The 22,792-nt window shown below is 33.2% G+C and overlaps 2 protein-coding genes across 2 annotated transcripts; both read right to left on the bottom strand.

Annotated features, from left to right (window-relative positions):
• Positions 1-2,744: 2,744 nt before the first annotated feature.
• Positions 2,745-8,560, bottom strand: LOC146915932 (uncharacterized). The gene is made up of 10 exons (XM_085718151.1): positions 8,373-8,560; positions 8,107-8,279; positions 7,877-7,997; positions 6,056-6,108; positions 5,846-5,975; positions 5,275-5,420; positions 4,065-4,253; positions 3,690-3,922; positions 3,376-3,512; positions 2,745-3,118 (listed from the first exon to the last, which is right to left on the bottom strand). The coding sequence occupies exons 1-10, from the start codon at positions 8,490-8,492 to the stop codon at positions 3,056-3,058; spliced, it is 1,365 nt and encodes a 454-aa protein (XP_085574277.1). The 5' UTR covers positions 8,493-8,560; the 3' UTR covers positions 2,745-3,055.
• Positions 8,561-10,287: 1,727 nt separating this feature from the next.
• On the bottom strand, positions 10,288-10,857 carry LOC146915931 (uncharacterized). Its single transcript, XM_085721497.1, has one exon. It carries the CDS (start codon positions 10,855-10,857, stop codon positions 10,288-10,290), a length of 570 nt encoding a protein of 189 aa, XP_085577623.1.
• Positions 10,858-22,792: the final 11,935 nt, after the last annotated feature.

Genomic DNA, 22,792 nt, shown 5'->3' with positions numbered 1-22,792 from the left:
AGATATTGTTACATTTGAGATATGGAGGATATATTTTTATTAAATTGAGATTGGGAGATGTTTATGGATTATATGTGTACGTTCCGCTGCTATGTGATGTGACATGATCTTTATGCATGTATGTATTGTGGTTTATTCGAAGCCGTAGCATCTATTTCTAGAATATGGTTGTATATTCGCGCGTTTTACCGCTTATTAGAAATAGGGTGTTACAAAGGACATTCAACTTCAATATTATTTATCAACACAATAATTCTATTCACCACAAATAAGCAATTTGTCAATCATAAAAGATGGATTAGTATGTAGGCCTGCCATAAAAGATGACGGCATGCAATATGGTTAGTTTATATCGAAGAACCATGTATTTGGATTTGACTGGCTTCCAAAACCAACTTGTGATTGTGCGGCTACAGCAACGGTTATTGTCGAAGAAACGTGAGCAGGCATCGTTGCCCCCAACGCCTCTTTATGACATACGCCAACGGTTGGCGTAACTTATGGGTTTTGTTGTGAAGAAACTTCCAACGTTGCTTCTGCCACCGATGGATTTGATGGACTAGATTGCAAATCATTGTTACGTGTATTACGTACCATTTCTGGGAGTTGTTTCTTATTTCTTAAGAACATACACAACAGGAATCACAAGGTTTTAATCAAAATGAAAAAACTACTAAGAAAAAATGTTTTATCTGTTTGTTTCTGAAACAATAAACGCAAACGGTCCCACCAGGTGTGCCAATTTGTTTACCTTGGATTTTGGTAAACAAACGCTGGTTTCCAAAATGGTTAACTTGCAAGACCAACCAGTAAACCTTGGGGCATATTATGTTTATGTTTTCCAGAAAGTATGAATGTTCTTGATGTATAATACGAATGTAACCGTTGGTATCAAACACGCGTCGAATCCGTTAAAGTAAATTGCTAGAAAAAAGAAGTAAATTGCAAGGAGTTTGAAGGATAAACTTAAATTGCATAAATGAATGTAAATTGGTACACAAATTAATACATTTTCAACTTGTTTACTCGTTTCTCCTTAAGTGCAGATAGTTTCTCCGTCGAATATAACTGCTAATAACTACCCTAGACATTTGAATTTCAAATAACATCTCTTCGATAGTAACTGCTGCTTGGCTTGTCGATCTGGCACCAACTTCTCTTCAATATCTTGCTTGCTTGTCCAAGCTTCTCCATCGAACGACAACATCTCTTTAAGTCTATGAACTCGATCCAGCTTGATCGTGGAACTCATTTAGATTCCTTGAAATCTTGAGTCAAACTTAATTGACTGCATTTATTATAGCTTGTCGAAAATACAGGCTAACAACTGCCCACCAGCCGGTTTTCACTTTGGCTACAAACTTTGTGCCGGATATTCAGAATATTACTGCTGGTCTTGATGACCCGTTGGATCCAATTATACAAAAGTAAATGAATTTAGTGCAAGATGTATTAGCTCAAAGTGCCTCAGCTGAAGTTCCTTTCACACCCTATATGTCGAAGGGACAGAAGAAGAAAATAGTTAAGGCTGCATATTAAACCTGATCTAAGGGTCCTCTTGTCTAACTACCGTTCTCCCTAGGATTATTGTTGTTTCTTTTTTTATTTTTTTGCATTTCTTTTTGAGGGTTTTGGCCTAGTCCTCCGTCTTGTAGATATATTTTTCCTTTTTTTTCTTTAATAATATATATGAAGTAGGAGGTAGAGGATGGGAGTTTCAGTTAGATACCAACCTAATTGGGAATTGGGATGTTTGTGACGTTCCTTGATGTCCAACCTATTTCTTGCCTAATAAAAAAAAAAAACGTTCAACAACCTCTGACAGACGTTCAAATTATCAACCACAATTTTAGTGAGACGCAAATATATTTTGATCTTACTTTAGAAAGGATCCAGACTATTGAATCGATTCCACTTGAAACAACATTATTTCATAGCTTTTTCGATTGACTGTAATTGATTTTGTATCAAATCATTGTGATTTATCAACTTTTCTCGTACAAAATGATCATTATCAATGTTCCACAAATCGAGTGTTAACTCGTCGAGTTTATCGTGTTTATGTTTTTAGGTACCAAAATCGTGTCAACTTAGAGGTAAACTCGATTTCTGGTAAAATCGGAATGTTTGACGAGTTTGACTCGAGTTAACTCGGTCAAACTCGGGTAAAATCGGGTAAACTCGAGTAAAATCGGAATGTAAGTCTAATTTTTTTTTTTTATAGTCTTATTAACAATTTTAGGTACTTGTGAAATTTGCCTGTTTGGATGGTTAAGACTTAACAGACTTATAATTTTGCAAGTTTATTTTGTATTTTGATGTTTAGTTGAACATAATGTTTTATTATGGTGATTGAAAACCTTCATAATTTAGTCATATTTTGCACTATTTATAATATTATATTAGTTTACATATGTCATGTAAATAATAAATTTTATTTAATTTTAGTTTTAGGTAAACTCGTACGAGTTCTCGAGTCAAGTTTACGAGTTGAGTTTACCTAGGAAAAACGAGTTCAGGTAAACTCTCGAGTTGTAAAACCTTGATCATTATGAATTTATGATGATCCCCCACCCACATGTTTGTTTCTCAATTAATCGTAATTGTCAAATAACTGAAAAACATTTGAATTTGATCATAACTGCTTATATAGTTACACATATGATTTATGATAAAAATTATACTTATACTTCAATGATAGGGGTACATTTTACATTATACTATGTGATTATCCCTCCGTCACATATAAAAAAATTGCACTTTCAATTTCCTTTATTGCTGACATGGGTTGAAATTTTCTAAAATTAGTTCACATATTATTACATCCGCAACAAGAGAATAAAGCTAAGCAAGGAATACTGCAAAAAATTATTGAGGGGGAGAAGACTATGTAGTAATTTCTGTTGTGACATGGATTGTAATAGTGCATTTGCATCGGATGGAAACGGTGTCATGTTGCTTTTATTTCGTTGCACATGTTCTATCATGTGAGTTGTAATTTGATTTTGAGAGAACGCATCTACAACGAAATAAATGTAACATGACATTAAGCAGCTCAATAACGGTGTATGAGTTGCTTGTATGCATCCTTGTTCTTCGAGTTGTGATCAATTTCAGCCTGGCAACATAAATAACATCAAGCTTCAAAGTTAGTTGATTGGCTGAATGAATCAGTTTCATTAAAAGATAATAAGGGATGGTGGAAAAAATTTTAAGACTTCAGAAACAAAATCTAGAAAATTGTTTTTCTTAATTGTTTGATGAAGCCACGACTAATATTTTGATTTCGCTAAGTCATCATAAAATAAAACTTAGGATATGAGTCGCCTAGTCTTCATCCTACGACTGATATTTGTGACTGTGGAAAATAAGTACCTTTCGAATCGCCTTTATGGCAGTCAGCAACTTGTCACCAATAAACTCCTCTAGAAAGTCCGCCTTATGAAGAGCTTCCAAAGATTCTGAAAGTGATTTTGGTAATCTCTGAAGTTTTTCTGGATTTGGATTTGTATCTGTTTCATATATGAAATACGAAGCTTATTATTTAATTAATATTTTTTAGAAAAGCATAGGCCAAAATATTGTGCAACAATCATACAAATAAGCAAAGGGAACATGAAAGAACAGTAAGAAAGAAAATGCTATGATTGATGCATATTGCTACAGTTGTATAGTTTATATTATCTTACCAACAGGTTCAGGAAGTGAAAGATGCTTACGTAAACCATCAATGCCAGCAGCAATTATAGCAGATAAGCCTAAGTATGGGTTTGCAGAACCATCAAATGATTTAAACTCAAAATTACTCGCAAAACCATCAGGAGTTCCAGGAGGAGATGAAGCTCGCAATGGAGCCTCCCTATTCTCATTTCCCCAGAACATGTATGCACCACTCCATGTGTTCGGCTGCAATCGATCATAACTACAATCAAATTGAGTAGCGATGTAAGAAAACGTAGAAGCATATTTTGTGTTCCGAAATCAATTCTTGATGTCCCACTTTCTGGATCAAGAAAAAACAAGCATATAATTTAGGAGAATGAGTGGTTATAGATAACAGAAACCTGATAGGAAGTGGTGCGACAAATGACAAAATAGAAGGAAGATGATATAGAACTCCAGCCATAAACTCTTTTCCCAAAGTTGATATTCCATACTTTGATGATTCATCAGATGCCATAAATACATTTCGGCCATTCTGCCACAAGCTTAGATGAACATGGCATCCAGAACCCAGATCATCTAATGTGTACCTTCAATATTGCAACAAAACACTGTTACACACTTCAAATTGTTAACTTTTGTGCTATATAAAGGAAAAAAGAGTTCACTTTGAGATGTGAGATTGATAAAATTACGGTGAACCACCGTGATGTTGGAAAAAAAATAATTTAGCTTCCCAAAATTAATGTAAGTCACTGCAATTTTTCAATCTCACCATTCATCCAAACATGCACTTTATATATTCTAATTAAGTTTATAAGCTAAACTCCATACAGCTAAATTTGGGGTGTTATTTATGCCTCTTGTAAGTAAACAACATCCGTATTATTTCCAAAGATCAATAAGTATCCAAACACTTGAAATTATAAAAAATTTATGTACTATTTAAAAACAAAGATTTAAAGTGTTCGAGTGCGTTTGGATAAAGGAATGTTTTGATGTAATGTAATTTTATAGGGTAATTCAAATTTGTCTATGTAAATTGCATTGCTTCGATTATAAACTTGGAGAGTTCTCATGATAGATTTGGAAGACATATTTACTAAAGATAGTTTTCAGAAATTTCAAATGATACCTAATTAAAAACTAAGAAACTGAATACCTTCATTGTCTATAGAATGAATGTAAAATTGGTCATTATAATTCTTTCTAATTTTTCAAGTTTGTCCCTATATTTTTCGAAATTCACAAATTAGTCCCATTAAAATTTTAAAAATTTGCAAAGTAGTCCCTCGATTTTCAAATTTTGCATATTGATCTATATTTATATACTTTGATTATCTATTTTCTTGTTATGCATAACAAAAAAAAAAAAATTGAAATGAAAATTTCAATTTCAATTATCCCATCCAAACACACTCTTAGGCATTGTTGTCTACACACACAACCATCTTTGCTTACCAAAAAAGCATGTTGCTTCTGTAGTTTAGGAATAGAATAGAATGCATTTACCACATCATAGCCACTTATTTAAAAGCTTTTTCACAATTAATCTAAACTACACATATATATTTTATACTTGCAATGGATATTTCCACACTTGGTACGTACTTTGGAACAAAAGTAGCAAGCAAGCCATGTTTTCTAGCAATTGCCCTAACAGTTTCACGTGTGTAAACTAAGTTGTCTGCAGATTTTGTACAAACCATATGTCCCAAAACCAGCTCAAATTGACCTTTTCCAGCTTCTGCATGTAACTGCAATTTTTTACAAAAGAAAAACAAGTTCAGAAAATGTTTGTCAAAAAAAAAAAATATTCAGAAAATGGGCCACAAGGGACAACTTTTGGGAAGGATTTTTTGGAAAATGTAAGTGTTTGTTTGGTTCTACTTTTGTAGGATGCATGTTTCGATATTCTCAAAATGAATAAATTCTGCATCTAAAATGGATTCTATCTTAAAGTTTGAATTTTAAACTTTAGTCTCGAAATTATTGTTAAACATACTTTTACATGAATCTATCTAGATATTAATCATTTTACGTTTACTTTACTTCTAACCAAAACCAATCTTGTGAAAATCATCGATTTATTAAGAACAAGTTTTTGTCATCGTAAAGCCACACAGTCATTGTCATACATTCCATTTGCAATTGACCAAGTTCAAAACTCCTTAATTTTTACCTGTTCTACTGGAATTCCCATTGAATGTAAAGCAGAAGTAACTTCACGAAGTATTGGGGAAGCAACATCAAATGCTGACGAGGAGCAGTAAGGGGTCGAGTCAAATTGTATCCATTCTTCTTTCCCTTCCCTGTATAGTTGGTTTTCTTCATGTTTTTGAGTAATTGGCATGGTAAATTGCACTAATCAAATCAATATAATATGCCATACCTTATTGCGCTCTTCAAGAGAAAAAACTCGTTCTCAAATCCTGCATTCAATACCTGGAAGTTGACAACAAGTTAACAATTGTGCTATTTGAAAAACAAAACTTGGCCAATTTTCGAAATAACAATCTATGTTGATAAACGCATTTGGATGGGCCTAATGGTATTGGGTTGAGACCTGAGAGTGTGCTCCTCCTCGAGATCTCAGGTTCGATTCTCTCCGGTGCCAATTTAGGTGGGCTAATTTAGCTTCTTCAAAAAAAAACAATCTATGTTGATAACAAAGTTTCATAGTTTCACTACATGACTGCCATGAAATACCGACAAACATTACCGGTGGACTTTCAACTTTCACAAATTTCCTGCGGTCAGTCCTCGTGAGCTTAGCTCAGTTGGTAGGGACAATGCATAATATGCAAGGTCCGGGGTTCAAACCCCGACCACCACCAAAAATTTCCTGCGGTCATTATTTAGTTTGCATCAGCTTTGGCCCTCACAAATTACATAGGCTGAAATATGAATTTTGAACAATATTTGGGGTGTTTTCCCCTGGATGATTTTGTGGTGGACAAGGACAAAGAAATGAAAATGGGACAAAAAATCAAAATTTGTGTGCTTGGATGAGGTAATTGGAAAATTTTAAAGAATTTAGAATTCTAAGTAATTTAAATGATTTAATTAAATTATTTTCATTTGTCAATACTTTTGTTTAGATAAAAAATTTCATTGTCATATTTTTGAACAACTTTTATAAATTTTAATTTTTTTGGTCAAATATGAAAATTGGAATTAGGGGGGAATTTGTAAAATTCAAAAATTTTGAGAGGTCAAGTTATAATTTTTGAAAAAAAAATTGAGGGGTTAATTTGCGATTTTTAGGAAATTTATTTGGGTCAATTTGCAAATTTTGGAAAATTTGAAGACCAAAATGCAAAATTTCAAGAAATTATAATAATGAAGAAATTTGAAATTCTTAGCTTTTACTCCATCCGGTCACATTTATAAGCAAAAAACAAATTTTTAAATGGATAAAGAGGAGTTAAGATCCTCTTAGTTTATCAAAATAAATGGATAATACAATTTATAAATAGATAGACACAAAAAAGAGATACCGGCTATTTTAATTAAATGGGTTTCATCATCATTAATTACTTTATACTTTATCCAAGATTTTTTGTGTCTTTATCTCTTCAAATAGAAGAGATGAAGACAATTGCAAATAGAGAGGATCTTGACTCGGTAAAGAGGCATGTAGGCCGCAAATGTTCCCAACGACTTCTTTTCACTTAGAGATTATTTTTATTTTATTACGGACCTCTTTTCACTTAGAGAACCGAGCCTCAGATTCGTAGGAACGACTCTCTATACAACGTTGCCCATCAGTAAAGCATGGTACACAAATCAGTGTTAGTTGCTTTGGTTTTTGTAAATTTGTGAGGGGTTTTTGACGCAATAAATTGTTGTATTTCTTGTAGTATTTGAATATGTGATTAATTATGTTCAATAATTGGTTAATAAATATATTGGTTGTCGAAACTCATTAACGACCACCAACATTAACACAAATTTGGATGTAATTAATCAAAATTTCTAGGAGTTCAAATCTAACAACATGAAAACTATGATTTAGCACATCCAAATTAGAAGGAAATAAAGTTATGTGGATAATCAATGAGTTTTAACACCTATAGTATATCTATTAACCATTGAAAGTAATTAACCATTGATTTGAGATGCATTAACATGTTAAAAAATTATCGCGAAAGTTGTCTAAATTTGGTTCAGTAGATTATGAAACATTATTAAGCCAAGTTGTGCACCATACCAAGTCAAATTCATCTTTGAGAATTTTGGAGACTCTTCTTAAGGCCTCTCTTGGGCAATATTCCCATGCTTGACCAGGTTGTAGATTCAGATCACCTAAAACAATTTCATCTTGCTTGCTCCTATAATTATGGAACAAAGTTGCATCAATTTCAATAATTTTCTCAACTCAAAAATAGTTGCTAACAAGAAAAATATCAGAATTAAAAGTAATTGAAGGGATTTGTATACCAAGGAATTGTCCTTTTAGTAGATAAATCAGGTGTTAATCTTGCTTCACCAACTGAACCTAAACCAGAACCAGCTGGAGGTCCATCCAAAAAGGAAGTCATCACCATACTCACAAATGCTAAACCAACACCATTCTTAGTAACAACATCATAGAAACGCTTTCTAGGAATAGCCTGAAACAAAATTTCACAGCACCTCAAAACATATACTAATATAGAAGATATATAAAATCTCTAAACTATAAAGTGATAAACAAGGGAACTCACTCGACATCTGTGTTGTCCTGAATTATCAACCCATAATATACGAACAAATGAAACATCAGTGTCTAAGGTATCCACAAGTTCAACATCTTCCACTGCTTTACTCAACTCAATCAAATCCATATTCTCTCAATGAAAGTGCTCAAAGTAAAACTCCTATTGGTTTGGTTATTGCAATATCTTGAATCAATAGTTCTCTTCTGTAATCTCCTTAACCTACTTGTATAGAGCATCTCTCGTGCTTTGAGCTTTATTCAATAAATATTAAAAAAAAAAAAAAAAAAAACTTTATAAGTAGTTCGTTGGATACGTAATATTATATACTTGATCCAATTTTGGAGAGTGTGTTAAGATTTGGAAAGTGCCTGAAGATTTTTTTTGCTTATGTAATGGAAAGTGTGAAAATGTTGTATATTTAACTTTTTAAAAATAAAAAATTTGTTGTTTACAATAAAATATTTTCAATAACTTTCTTAACTTGTATCTCAGAGATACCACATCCTTTTAAAATAAACAATGATCATTGTTTTCAATTCTTAACTTGTATCTCAGAGATACCATATCCTTTTAAAATAAACAATGATCATTGTTTTTGATAATAGTAAAAATATTTGTTTTTATCTTTTCTTACAATTTCAATATGTGTGGGCCTAGATAGTTTAAAGGGTTAATATGTCTTTATCCCCCTGTAATTTGCGTGACTTCCGGTTTATCCCCTGTAAAAAAAAAAAAGTTTAGATTTCAACCATGTAATTTCAGATTCTTCCATTTTAGACCTGAGGCCATCTGACAGGACAAAATGCTACCGTGGCATGTTGAATGGCGCGTTGACTGTGCATATCTGATTATGTGGCACGCTGACTGTATAATTAATTTTTTTTTTAAGGGCACACGTGGCATTTTTCCTATTTTTTTAAAATAACAAATAATATAAATGAAATTATATTAATTTAAAAAATCTGAAATTTAATTTTCGAAAAAAAATCGTAAAAAACAATATATTTTCAAAAAAAAATTAAAATTCTGAATTTAATTTTTAAAATAAAAAAAGCAAAATTTAGAAAAAAAATTGAAATTAAAAAAAAGTTCAGATTTTTTTCAAAATAAAAACGTTTTTTAAAATTTTTTCTACCAGAAATAAAAATTCTGGAATTTTTTTTATTTTTTAAAATCTGAATATAATTTTTTTATAATTTAGATTAAAATATGAAAATAAAATTTTCAAAATTATATAATCTGAAGAAAAAAAATCCAATAAACAAATTTTTTAAAGAACTATTCCAGAAACAAATGAAATGATCACTTTTCTTACCAGCAGATCCCCATATATACTACTCTCCTTTTATCAAATAATATTATTCTTGAATCTTGTTCGTGAAATAATTTTTTTTTAAAGAACTATTCTAGAAACAAATGAAATGATCGCTTTTATCACTTTTGTTACCAGCAGATCACCAGACGTACTACTCACCTTTTATCAAATAATATTATTCTTGAATCTAGTTCGTGAAATAAAAAAAAAAGTTTTATATATTCTTTTTTTTTTTTTTTGAATAAGCTAAAATGAGATATATAAACAAACAATTCTGCCCTCTAGCACAAGGAGTGCCAAAAAAAGCAGAACAAAATTACAGAAACCAATCCAGATACATCAAAACACCGGAAACAGTCAGCCTATCCCCGTACAAACCATGGGTTGCCACCGCAAATGGTAACCAAAAGGAAAACTAACATTCTTAGCTTTCAACCACGTAAGGGAAATGACTTTTACCTTTTCTAAAAGTTGTGTAATTGATTTAACTTTATTTGAAAACAGCCTTTGATTCTGTTCATTCCAAATGACCCAAATACAACAAAGCCATATCATGTGAAGGAATGAACGGCGAGCAGAATAACCACCTGTAGAGAACTTGAATTGCTAACAATGATCTGTAATATTTTGGGGATCCACAGAATACACACCAAGCCAATTTTTCACATGCTGCCAAAGAGAACCAAAAATAAGACAATGAATAATTAAATGATCAGCTGATTCAATTTGCCCACAACCAGTAACACACATTTGGGAATCCAAAGAAATAATTCCACGACGCCTTAAGTTATCCTTTGTCGGCCACCTATAGCGTAATAGACGCCACGCACAAATAGAAACCTTCAAAGGAACGCTTTTATGCCATACCGCGTCCGAGAAATCATCATGAACATGCATCTCCTGCCCCATGAGCATTTGATACACACCACCAACAATATAACCATATCCAACGTTTGTTCGCCAAAGCCAAACATCGGGTCTATAATCCTGAAAAGAAACATTAGATAGTAAAATCTTCATTTCCCCCACTAGTTCCTCCTCCCAAGCCCACAACCTACGCCTCCACCTCCTGGCATTCCCATCATCCCCCCAACCTAAAGCTCTCATCTCCCCCACCGTCTTATCCTTATGAATGGACAAATCATACAATCTCCTAAATCTCTCCCTCAACTTCATCGATCCAACCCAACAATCTGACCAAAAGAACGTGTCAAAGCCGTTCCCCACACTTTTAGAAATATTGTCTTCAAACCAATTCCCACCCTCGACACCTACCCCGTCCTGGATTTTCACAATTTCACGCCACCACACCGAACCCCTTCTACCACCATCTCTAAGGTGGCCTCCTTCCTCCCCGTAACGAGAAGATAAGACCTTAAACCACAACCCATCCTATCCACTAAACACCTCTAGCATCATTTACCTAACAAAGCAATATTAAATTCTTTCAATCTCCTTACCCCCAAACCACTAACCTCCTTTCTCAAACAAATTGAATCCCAGTCAACCCAGTTTGTATGTCTAGGAAACTATTATACGATCATATTTTTATTTTCTATTTTACTTTAAATTCTTTTATAGTCCTCTATAGTTGTATTTTTCTTTCGCTCAGATTAAAAAATTACAAAGTATACCTTTTTTCTAGATCGAGGTAAGAAATTCGAAAAACGATTTTATTTTAATTTTCAAAATCTTAATTTCAGATTTTTTATTTATTTTTTGAAAATAAATCCGAATTTCTTTCTGATTTTTCAAATTTTTTAAATTTCAAAAAAAAATCTGATTTTTTTTTTCTGATTTATTAAATTTTGAATTGAAAAAAATAATCTGAATTTTCTTCTATTTTTAAAATTAATTATCAGTTTTTTAAAATTAATATAAATGGAAATAAAAAAATTAAAAACAAAATTAATTATATAGTCAGTGTGCCACATCATCCAAAAATGCTGACTAAGCGTGCCACGTCATCATGTTTGAACAGTCAGATGGCCTCAGGGTCTAAAACGAAAGAATCTTCAAATTACAGGGTCTATTTCGAAAGAATCTTCAAATTAAAAGGGTTGGAATCAAAAAAAAAAATTACAGGGGGTAAACAGGAACTCGCCCAAATTACAGGGGGGTAAAGACATATTAACCCTAGTTTAAATGTATGGCTGCCACCACACAAGCATTGCTCATTTGTATATGCCCTTGAAATTGACACGTTTGGACCTATAAGTAGGGGTGGCAAAAAATTTGTGTACTTGCAAAGATCACAATAAGGGATACTAGGGTTCAGTATCGTATTCTAGGGTTTAGACTGTTTATTGGATATGCCTTGAGAATGCTCTCAAGGGTGGTATTTATAGCCTGTTATGGGCTTGGGTTTCGGTTGCTTGGTCCCCAAGCAATAGGGGTATTTGTGTATTTTGGGCTGTTTCTAGAAGGTTCTGGAGGTTTACTGAGGCGGCACCCTGGATAAGGCGTGCCCAGGGCCCAAGGGTCCTTTTGGAGGGCGCTAAGGCCTCTCTAAGTGGTCTAAATAACCTTTTGGAGGTCTTTTAGGTCCTTAGGAATATTATGACGGTCCACAGCCCCCCAAGCACGAGTCTTGGGACAAGGCGGAGTGGTTGATATTTGATGTTTGTTTTTGAAATTTTGGGCGTGCTTGCATAATTCCTCTGTTTTCTTTGGATTACATGTTATGATCTTCGAGGACTCCTGCCTAGGGCGTTCTATGTAACGCCCTACTTCTATTAAAGCGATAAAATACGTGAATAATACATTTATTTAAGAAATAGACGTTACGTCTTCAATAGAACTCAAAAACATGCATAAAAAATTCCTCAAAAGTCGCAGCGGATATAAAGCATACATCTCCAAAATATACATGTCATAAACTCATACATATGTCATTAAATAAAATCTCTAAATCCCGACATATAAGTAAAATCTCAGCAACAAACTCAAACCAAGATAACATAAAGATTCACATCCTAATCAGAGCCTAATCTAAGACTCTAAACGGGTAAACAGAGGAAGCTCTCGCTATCCTCAAGCAACTCACCAAGCAAGCTAAAAGATCACTCATGCACGTCGTCTACTCGTTGGTACAAATAGGTCGGCGGTCAAAGACCACTGGGGGTTAGCTTCACATCAATCATAATCGAGTAATAACAATTGAAAATATATTCATCAGATTTAAAATTTTCGTGATTAAACAAAGAGCATTCCGTGACAGCATTAATCATCAACACAAATAAGTTATAATCATCACAAGTATGCAATTTGTCAATCACATCTATCGCCAAGCACTTCAACACCAAGTACGAAAACAATTAGGACTCATGCAAAAACATAATATGCACCTAAACACGACTCCTATATGCATGTGGTACTGACACCAACAATGTCTAGGCCGTCACACCATGATGGCAACAGAACATCATAATCACCTTAACTGGATATAAACATCCCACAACTCATGAATGCATGAACATATGACACACTATGCACATGTTCAACAGCAACTCACCAACATCATCAACATTATTTAACATATATGCATTCACTAACAATATCACCACCATTTAACATATATGCATTAACCAACATCAACTACATCATTACAATTCATCAACTCATACAATTCTCACAATCCAAGTAAATGAGAAAATACACCATACAATGATAAACATCATATTCAACACCCATCAATCATTCACACGTCTTCATATATTCATATCATACTATTCACAAAAGATTTGCAAGGTATACGGTCTTAAAGGTCATTTTCGACAAAGTTCGTCTATCATTTCACATCTTTAAAACATTTGCGACAATTGAAGCAAAACTAAGCAAACAAATTCTAATGCCTCAACTATGTATACTCTTAAATCACATATGAGTGCAATTGAGTATACATGTGTGTTTCACAGGCTAGATACGACGAAATCAAACAAATCACAAAGTTCTTCCCTCTTTAACATTTTTCACAAGAATGTCATCAAGGTGATACAAAGAGAGGCTCACAAATAACGCACAAGTTGAAACCCTAAAGACTCAATCCAATATTCTTGAATTGGTGAATAAAACTAGGGTACAACTCTTCCTTATATAGCCTTTCAAAGCATGGGCATTTACGTCATAGGCTAAACATATATTTGTATCAAATATTCTCTTCAGAAATATATTGAAACAAATATTCTATAGAAAATATATTTTCCAAAATCTCTTTTGAAAAGATATTTTACAATTATGGTAACTCCTAAAAAGTAGGAACATTTTTAGGAACCACCAAGCACACCACCAAGGAATCCTAAAATATTGTTTATATTTTAGAAACAAATCTTCCAGCTGATTCTAGGCAAAAACGCGTTGCTTGGTGAACAAGAAATAGGGCGTGGTTTCCTTACTGAGATAAAGATTGCGTAAACCAAGCCACATACACAGGGCACACTGAACCGTGCCAAGATATTGAAACATAGTATCCAACAAACATGAGTATTTGTTTTAGCAACAATGAAGCTAATACCCAACAGCTTTCCTTTTCTTTTTATAAATTTCGAATCCTTTAGCAAGTTGTATCTCTTAGAAAATGGTTTTAATTTGAGAGTGTGATGATACGGGCAAAGTGATCGATCCTACTGAACCAGTTGAAAGGGAACAGTTGAGAAAATATTGTCTAAGGCATGCTACTAAACCGAATGGCATAATCGATTGGGAGGTGTATAACCTGGGGATTTATGGGGAAAATTTGTTTAGTGATTTAGCTAGTGATATTAGCGATGGTTCGGGTAGTGGTAGTGATTGTGTGTTTCTCTATGCTACCTCAGGAACAGATCCCAAGGAGGAAGTTTGTTGAGAAATCTATCCCTTCCAGCTGTCGTCGTCCGATTTGAAAAGTGGGGTGTTACAGTCGCCAAATTCTAGGGTTTTTGAGATGACTTGTTTCACAAAGGAGGTTCGTGTGGAGTATTCGTTGTATACCGACGTTCCGGACATCAACTTCTTCCAGAGTAAGTTGGATATTTCTTCTACTAGGAACTGTAACAACCCGATTTTTGCTACATTTATTTTATTATTTATTTATATGTGCTTATATGTACTCGTATGTGATTAATTGCCTCTGTATGTATTTTGGTTGGGATTATTAGAATTCGGTGTTAGAAGGGTATTTTAGTCATTTTGGACTCAGGGGTATTTTGGTCATTTTATGAGTAAGGTAATTTAGTAATTTATTTTATAATCGGTAAGTGATCGTTATTATTATTTTACCGTTAAGTGAGTAGAAACATTTTGAATTGGTTAATCAGTGAGTTGAGCCCATTAAGACATTAAGGGTTAAGCCCAATAGTAGTGAGCCTATTTAAACTCTAGTTGTGAGGAAAATTAGGTCTTGTAAGATCATTTGTTCATTTTTCACAAGAGGTGGAGAGAGAAAGAGCTAGAGAGAGGGTTTTGAAGAGAGAAGAACTTGGAGAGCAAGGAGAGGGTAGAAACTCAAGGGTTTGGAGCTAAGGTGAAACTCTAGCTTAGATTTGTGAAGAATTAAGGTAAGGGGGTTAGATTTCATTCATAATCTCTTAGTTGTAGATTCTTCTCTAATTCTATGCATAAGTGCTTACTTTGCAAGGTGATTATTATGATTATAATTGATGAAATTCGTGCTTATACTTTGATGTAACGTTGGGGTATGATAATTTGATGTTGATTGAGTTGTTGATGATGAAATTACATGCTCAAGATGTGTATATATGTATACTTTGTGTTTTCACTCAAAATTGATGAAATATAATGTTGTTGTTGATGAATTGTTGATGAATTCATGATTGATTGTTGCTGTTGTTGTTATGAGATGTTGTTGTCGACGATTGATGTCATGGGTAATCATAACCATAGAGCTTGAAGTGAATTTGTGTAACGTCCTATTTCTATTAAAGCGATAAAACACGCGAATATAACAAATATTCAAGAAATAGACGCTACGTCTCAACAAAATCCAAATCATCATGCATATATAAAAATATTTCAACAGTCGCAGCGGATACAAATCATATATCTCCAACTTATACATGCCATGGTCAACAATACATCATCATATAAAAATCCTCCAAGTCCCGTCAAGTGGGCAAATCTCAACAATAAAATAAAATCCAACAAAACATAAAGACACCGACAACCTAATCAGAGCCTAAACCTATCCATACAGACAGGTAGGCGGCAAAAACCACTGGGGGTAAGCTTTACATTAATCATAATCGATATAAACAGACATAAGAATTCAAGGATTCATGCATATCACATATACATAACCATCCCTCCTAGAATACTAGCATCACATGATTATTATCCCCCATTACTTGCACCTCAAACTATCACATTACTAACATAGCATAGCATGCATATTCAATCTCTAAACAAGTAATCGACATAAGCTCATCATTTATCAACATCAACCAATGAAAATATTACTCACCTCATCATTATTATCAAATTAACTATCATCAAATAGATTTACCAAGTGTATAAGGACAAGCAAATAAGACATGCAATTAGAGCATAATTCAATTATTCACAACCATTAACAGAATCCACCAATGTACATATACATCATTCCACATAATCAAAACATTCGCCAAATTTCACCAATGCACAATTCATCAAGTCACATATTCAATTATGACACAACTCATCAACCATTCAAATGCGTGCAATGTTCTAGACTCTTCTAGATGCATGCGGTACCAAATCACCTCATGGTCGTCACCCATGATGCAACAAAAACATCATTATCACCTCAATTGGATATAAAATCCACCACCATCAGTCATGAATGCATGAACATATGACTCGACGCAATGCATATGTTCACACAAACAATTCACCTCATCATCACCATCATTTTGCATACATGCATTCACCCACAATATCACCATCAAAATTAGCATATATGAATTCACCACCAACAATCAACATTTAACATATTCAACAAACAACATAACATAAACATGTTTATCACCATTCATTCATCAAATGATCATCACCATTCATTTAGTATATATGCATTCGACAACAACTCACCACCACTTGACATATATACAATCACCAACAACATTCACAATTCAATCAACATATAGTTGTTGTTATACCCTAATTTTGGACCTAAAAATACTTGTTCAAAATTTTCTTTCATTTTTGATATATGTCTATTATTCTTGAAGAATTGCCAATTTGCTATTGTTTACACTGACATTTTACTCTGCTTTATCTCTCAACTTAGCTTTACAAATCTTTTCAACTGTGTATTTGTCCATGTTTTCTTGCATTTCAAGTCATCCAGAACTTTTTCTCGCATCTCAAGTCATTTGAATTTGTCTCTAATCAATTGCATCTTTCTCTGCATTTTATTTCAATATTGTTTGCAAAATTCATGGAAAAGAGTATTTTAGTCATTTCCTGCATTCAAGCTCATTTTAGTCCTTGAAAATTGTTGGGTCTTTTCAATTGGTTTGCATAAGTCCTTGTTTCACTCTCATGTTAAAATCTATTTCAAAAAATTACATTTGAACTCATTTTGAGTCAGTTTTGCCCCTAGGGGCATTTTAGTCATTTCCTATGTTAAAATTTCTTTCAATCTTTGAAAAATTGTCCCTGAGTCCTTCCAATTAGTTTGAATGAATTTTTGTTTAATTCCATGTTAAAATCCATTCCAAAAATCGCATTTGAAGTCTTTGAGTCAGTTTATCCCCTAGGGGCATTTTAGTCATTTCCTGTGTCAAAATTCTTTTTAATCCTTAAAAAATTGTCTCTGAGTCTTTTAATTTGCTTGTATAAACCCTTGCTTTATTTCCCTGTTAAAAAACCGTTTTAAAAATTGCGTTTGAGTCATTTTGAGTCATTTTAGTCCCTAAGGGCATTTCGGTCATTTCACATAAAGTTTTGACAGAGAGAGGTTACTTTAAAGTACCTCATTTAGTAGTTGGTTCATTTTAGTCCGTTTTGTTATTTTTAATCGTTTCACTTTACGTTAATTTTCAAATTACTTTTTTAATGCAACTTTAGTTAATTTTGCATTTTAGTCCTCAAGTTGTTAAAATTGCATTTTAGTTCATTTTTTGTCCAAGAAGTTAGTTACGCCACATGTCCTACTCCTATTGGTCCAAAAATTCACACATCACCTATATAATGGGTCCCATGGTCAAAGAGTCAACACACTAATCATTTTTCACAAATACACAAAAATCACAAAAAATCAATTTTCTTTTCCCTCTTTCTTCTCCAAATCGCAAGCACCTCCATCACCACCATAACCAACTTTTTCCACCACCTCTAACCTCCATAACAAACTCTTTCCACCACCTCTAACCACCCTAACTAACTTCTTCCACCACAACTTCATCTTCAATCTCTCTCTAACCACCACAATCTTCTTCCTCCACCATCATCATCAACAACATCCACCATTAAAACTCACCACAAAACCTCCATAACCACCACAATATTCATCTCTAACAAACTTCAACCACCACAATTAACTTCAAACCTCCACAAATCCATTACCAAATTCACGGTTTCATCAAGAACACTCGTCAACACAAACCTTCAACTCCACAAAAATCACATCCATAAACAACAACCTTCAATCAATTCCATTAACGACGAACCGGAATCGGACGAAGGAAAGGAATCCAATTGAAGCAAAGGAAGAAGAGAAACAGCACCAAATCCGAATACATAAGAAGAATCCTGAGCCATTCAAAGCTTCGTCAAGCATCACGGTATTGTTCTTGATCCAAGCTTTTTATTCCACTCTTTTTCTTCAAATTTGCGCGGCTGTATGTGTTAGATGTAGGTGGATTGATTGTGTTTTGAATGTTTCCGAGTTCGTATTCGAAAAGAGGATAACGATCCGGTTTTAAAAGTGTAAAAAAAATTCGAATCGGAGCTCGCCGGAATCCGGAAGTGTCGCCGGAGTTATGAATTTTCCGGCGAACCTTTGAAGATTCCGGCGAACCTTTGAAGATTCCGGCGAGTTTGTTGAATTTTCCGGTGACATTCATGAGGTTGAAGATGAACATTTAAGAGAGAGAAGAGAGAGTTTATGTAGGCTTTGGCTTTAGAGAGAGAAAGCTTTAGTGTTGTGGTTGTTGTTTCACGTGAAAAGCTTCTTTCAATTACTACTTGTTGTGTTGTTTTATCCTATGCGCGCATGACCACATTCATTCCATGTTCATTTGCCTTCATGATCGTTGGATCAAGGGTTGATCCAATTGGATCAATCCTACGGTCCCTGATGCTTTCTGTTTGGATGTGGATCTTGTGTGTTTGGGCCTGGACTTTTGTTACTACTTTCTCCTTATTTTCTTGCTAGATGCACACTGTTTCTTGCTGAATACACCTTGGCATGCCTAAAATCTCTTTGAAAAATTCTAAGAAAATTCCTATAATTTTTCTAGTATATTTTGATCAATTTTGATATATTGCATGTCAAGATTGATCAAGAAATACTAGAAAATTATTTTGCCTTGGTTTAATGCTTTTTCTTTTACTTTTTGTTGAAAAATCTTGATGAAAAGCTTGTAAAATTTGGTGAGTTCTTTTTGCATTTGTGTTGATTGATTTAGGATTGTTGCATGTGAATTTTTGTATGCTGAAATTTGTTAGGAAAATATACTTGTAGGATTTGTTGTGATTTTGTGTTGTTTTGTCCAAATTTTATGAAGTTTTTTTGCACTTTCTAATTCCAATCTTTTGGCTCATAATGATTGTGCTTTGTTGAATGATCTTGGAGTGTTGTTTGATGCTTGATAAGTAGTGTTTGGGGCTGTTTTGAATATGTGATAATTGGATACTTACATAGCAAGTTACTTGATGTATAAATGTGTGAATTAATGCAAAAATAGGCTTAATATCACACTATAGTTTCTTGACTTGTAATTTTCTCATAACTCTCACATTGGGGCTGAACCAAAACCCTTTGAAAAATGCCAAAATGGAGAGTTATGAGTCTCTTGCATTTGCCTTGGAATTTTGGTGTTTTATTAAGTGCGTTTTTGCTACTTTTTCTTGCATTTTTACCATGTTTTATGCTTTATTTCCTTGCCAATTTTTCTACTATCCTATGCCTATTATTACTAACCATTTGTTCATTGTTTCATAAGCATCTTCCATCACTTTCATCTTCATCTCAATTCTTCATTTCTTTCCCTTTACACTTTTATGTTGCTTTAAATTTCATTTATGTGGGATTAAGTTCCCACAAGGAAGTAGTGTGTATGTAGGGAAATGATGTAATATGGACTATGGACTATGGACACTACAACTCACACATGCACACACTTCACTTTAGATGTATGGCTAGGATATGCATGTTTAGATGTATGGTTAGGTAATTGCATGTTTAAATGTATGCTTAGGTTTTACACTTAGAGAAAATTCCAATTTTCCAAACAAAAAAACTTGAACCATCTCACTCAAATTTTTTTCAAATAAACTCTTGGAACACATCCCAAGTGAATTTTTCCCTTTAGTTTCTTAATAAAAGCATCAATGAAACTAATTCCAACTTTGACTTGTTTTTGCAAATAACTAATTCCAACTTCACTTTTTCCTTAATCTCATGCCCTTGGAGGCCTCCTATCTCTTCTTCAAAATCCCATTTTCAAACTTAAAATCAACCAACAAAAACAAAAACATTTTTTGGAAGAGAACTACGATGGATTTGATCCCTTAAAAGGGTACGTAGGCAAGGAAACAATATTCCTTCAATTCAAATAAAATAAAAATTCAAACACTTTCTTCTCCCTCCAATTCTTGACTTAGTAAACTCTTAGGTGTAAATATCATTTTTTTCAAATAGCATTTAAAAATAAAGCGCGCGCGTAGAAAATAAAGACGGTTCCTATAGGATACTATAGTCGTTATGGGTGCCTAACACCTTCCCGTAGCAAAAACAACTCCCGGACCTCGATTCTCAAGGGTTTTGCTTATTTTTTCCCATCCCAAGAAAAAATGAGATATCAACGGTTAAAAAGGTTCAAACGTAATCAATGTTTGACACCCGAAAACCAAGATAAAACAGTTGTCACATATATACATCAATCAACTTCACATAATCATATCAAGCTAACCATAAAGGATTCATAAGGCAATCAACTCTTAAAACCATTTCTAACCAAGTCCGTCTATCATTCCACAATTTCAAAATAATTGAAGTAATTGAACCAAACCAAGTAATCAATATCCAATGCCTCAACTAAGTATACCTCTAAGCCACATATAAGTGCAGTAGGGCATACTGTTACGTTTCACCGGCTAAATACGACGAAATCATGAAAATCACGAAGTTCGTCTCTCTTTATCATCTTTCAAGAAATTTCCATTTTCAAATCAAAACAAGTTAGATTCATCACATCATAGTTTAAATACCATTAAACACCTTAATTTAACTCATAAAACTCGAGTTTCGAAGCTTGGAAACAATCCATAAGGTTTGGGTCAACTTAGAAATAGTTATGCGGATTTTTCGTAAAATTTCACCAAGACCTCCTTGGAGTATTTTCATCATAACTCAAAAACCAAAAATCATTTTCAAGTCAAACCAAAGCCACTGGAAAGCTAACAAAATTATCTAAAACTTTCGTGTTTATACCGAAGGCCAATTCAAAACAGAAACATGTGAAAAAGACGCAGGAACACGAAACAGGGGATGTTGCCACTGTGCAGGTCGCCCCAGCGAGTAAACTTACTCGCGCGGCGAGTAAGCCCACAGAGAGCACCTCCTGCTCGCCTCCAACTCGCCTCCAACTCGCTGTGGCGAGTTGCGTAATATTATATACTTGATCCAATTTTGGAGAGTGTGTTAAGATTTGGAAAGTGCCTGAAGATTTTTTTTCTTATGTAATGGAAAGTGTGAAAATGTTGTATATTTAACTTTTTAAAAATATAAAATTTGTTGTTTACAATAAAATATTTTCACTAACTTTCTTAACTTGTATCTCATAGAAAGATACCACATCCTATTAAAATAAACAATGATCATTGTTTTCAATAATAGTAAAAATATTTGTTTTTATCTCTTCTTACAATTTTCAATATGTGTGGGCCTAGATAGTTTAAAGGGTTAATATGTCTTTATCCCCCTGTAATTTGCGCGAGTTCCAGTTTATCCCCTGTAAAAAAAAAAAAAGTTTAGATTTCAACCATGTAATTTCAGATTCTTCCATTTTAGACCCTGAGGCCATCTGACAGGACAAAATGCTATCGTGGCATGCTGAATGGCGCGTTGACTGTGCATATCTGATTATGTGGCACACTGACTGTATAATTAAATTTTTTTTATTTTTTTAAGGGCACACGTGGCATTTTTCCTATTTTTTTAAAATAAAAAATAATATAAATGAAATTATATTAATTTAAAAAATCTGAAATTTAATTTTCGAAAAAAAATCGTAAAACACAATATATTTTCTAAAAAAAAATTAAAATTCTGGAATTTAATTTTCAAAATAAAAAAATCAAAATTTAGAAAAAAAAATTGAAATTAAAAAAAAGTTCAGATTTTTTTCAAAATAAAAAAGTTTTTTAAAATTTTTTCTACCAAAAATAAAAATTCTGGAATTTTTTTTATTTTTTAAAATCTGAATATAATTTTTTTACAATTTAGATTAAAATATGAAAATAAAATTTTGAAAATTATATAATCTGAAGAAAAAAAATCCAATAAACAAATTTTTTAAAGAACTATTCCAGAAACAAATGAAATGATCACTTTTCTTACCAGCAGATCCCCAGACATACTACTTTCCTTTTATCAAATAATATTATTCTTGAATCTTGTTCGTGAAATAATTTTTTTTAAAGAACTATTCTAGAAACAAATGAAATGATCGCTTTTATCACTTTTGTTACCAGCAGATCACCAGACATACTACTCACCTTTTATCAAATAATATTATTCTTGAATCTAGTTCGTGAAATAAAAAAAAAGTTTTACACATTCTTTTTTTTTTTGAATAAGCAAAAATGAGATATATAAACAAACAATTCTGCCCTCTAGCACAAGGAGTGCCAAAAAAAGCAGAACAAAATTTCAGAAACCAATCCAGATACATCAAAACACCGGAAACAG

This window comes from Medicago sativa, chromosome 6 (genome assembly GCF_051527215.1).
Source record: "Medicago sativa cultivar Bolivia chromosome 6, Bolivia_mono, whole genome shotgun sequence".
NCBI lineage: Eukaryota > Viridiplantae > Streptophyta > Magnoliopsida > Fabales > Fabaceae > Medicago > Medicago sativa.
The sequence above is the reverse complement of the archived record's forward strand: the minus strand, read 5'-3'. Positions and strand labels throughout refer to the sequence as shown.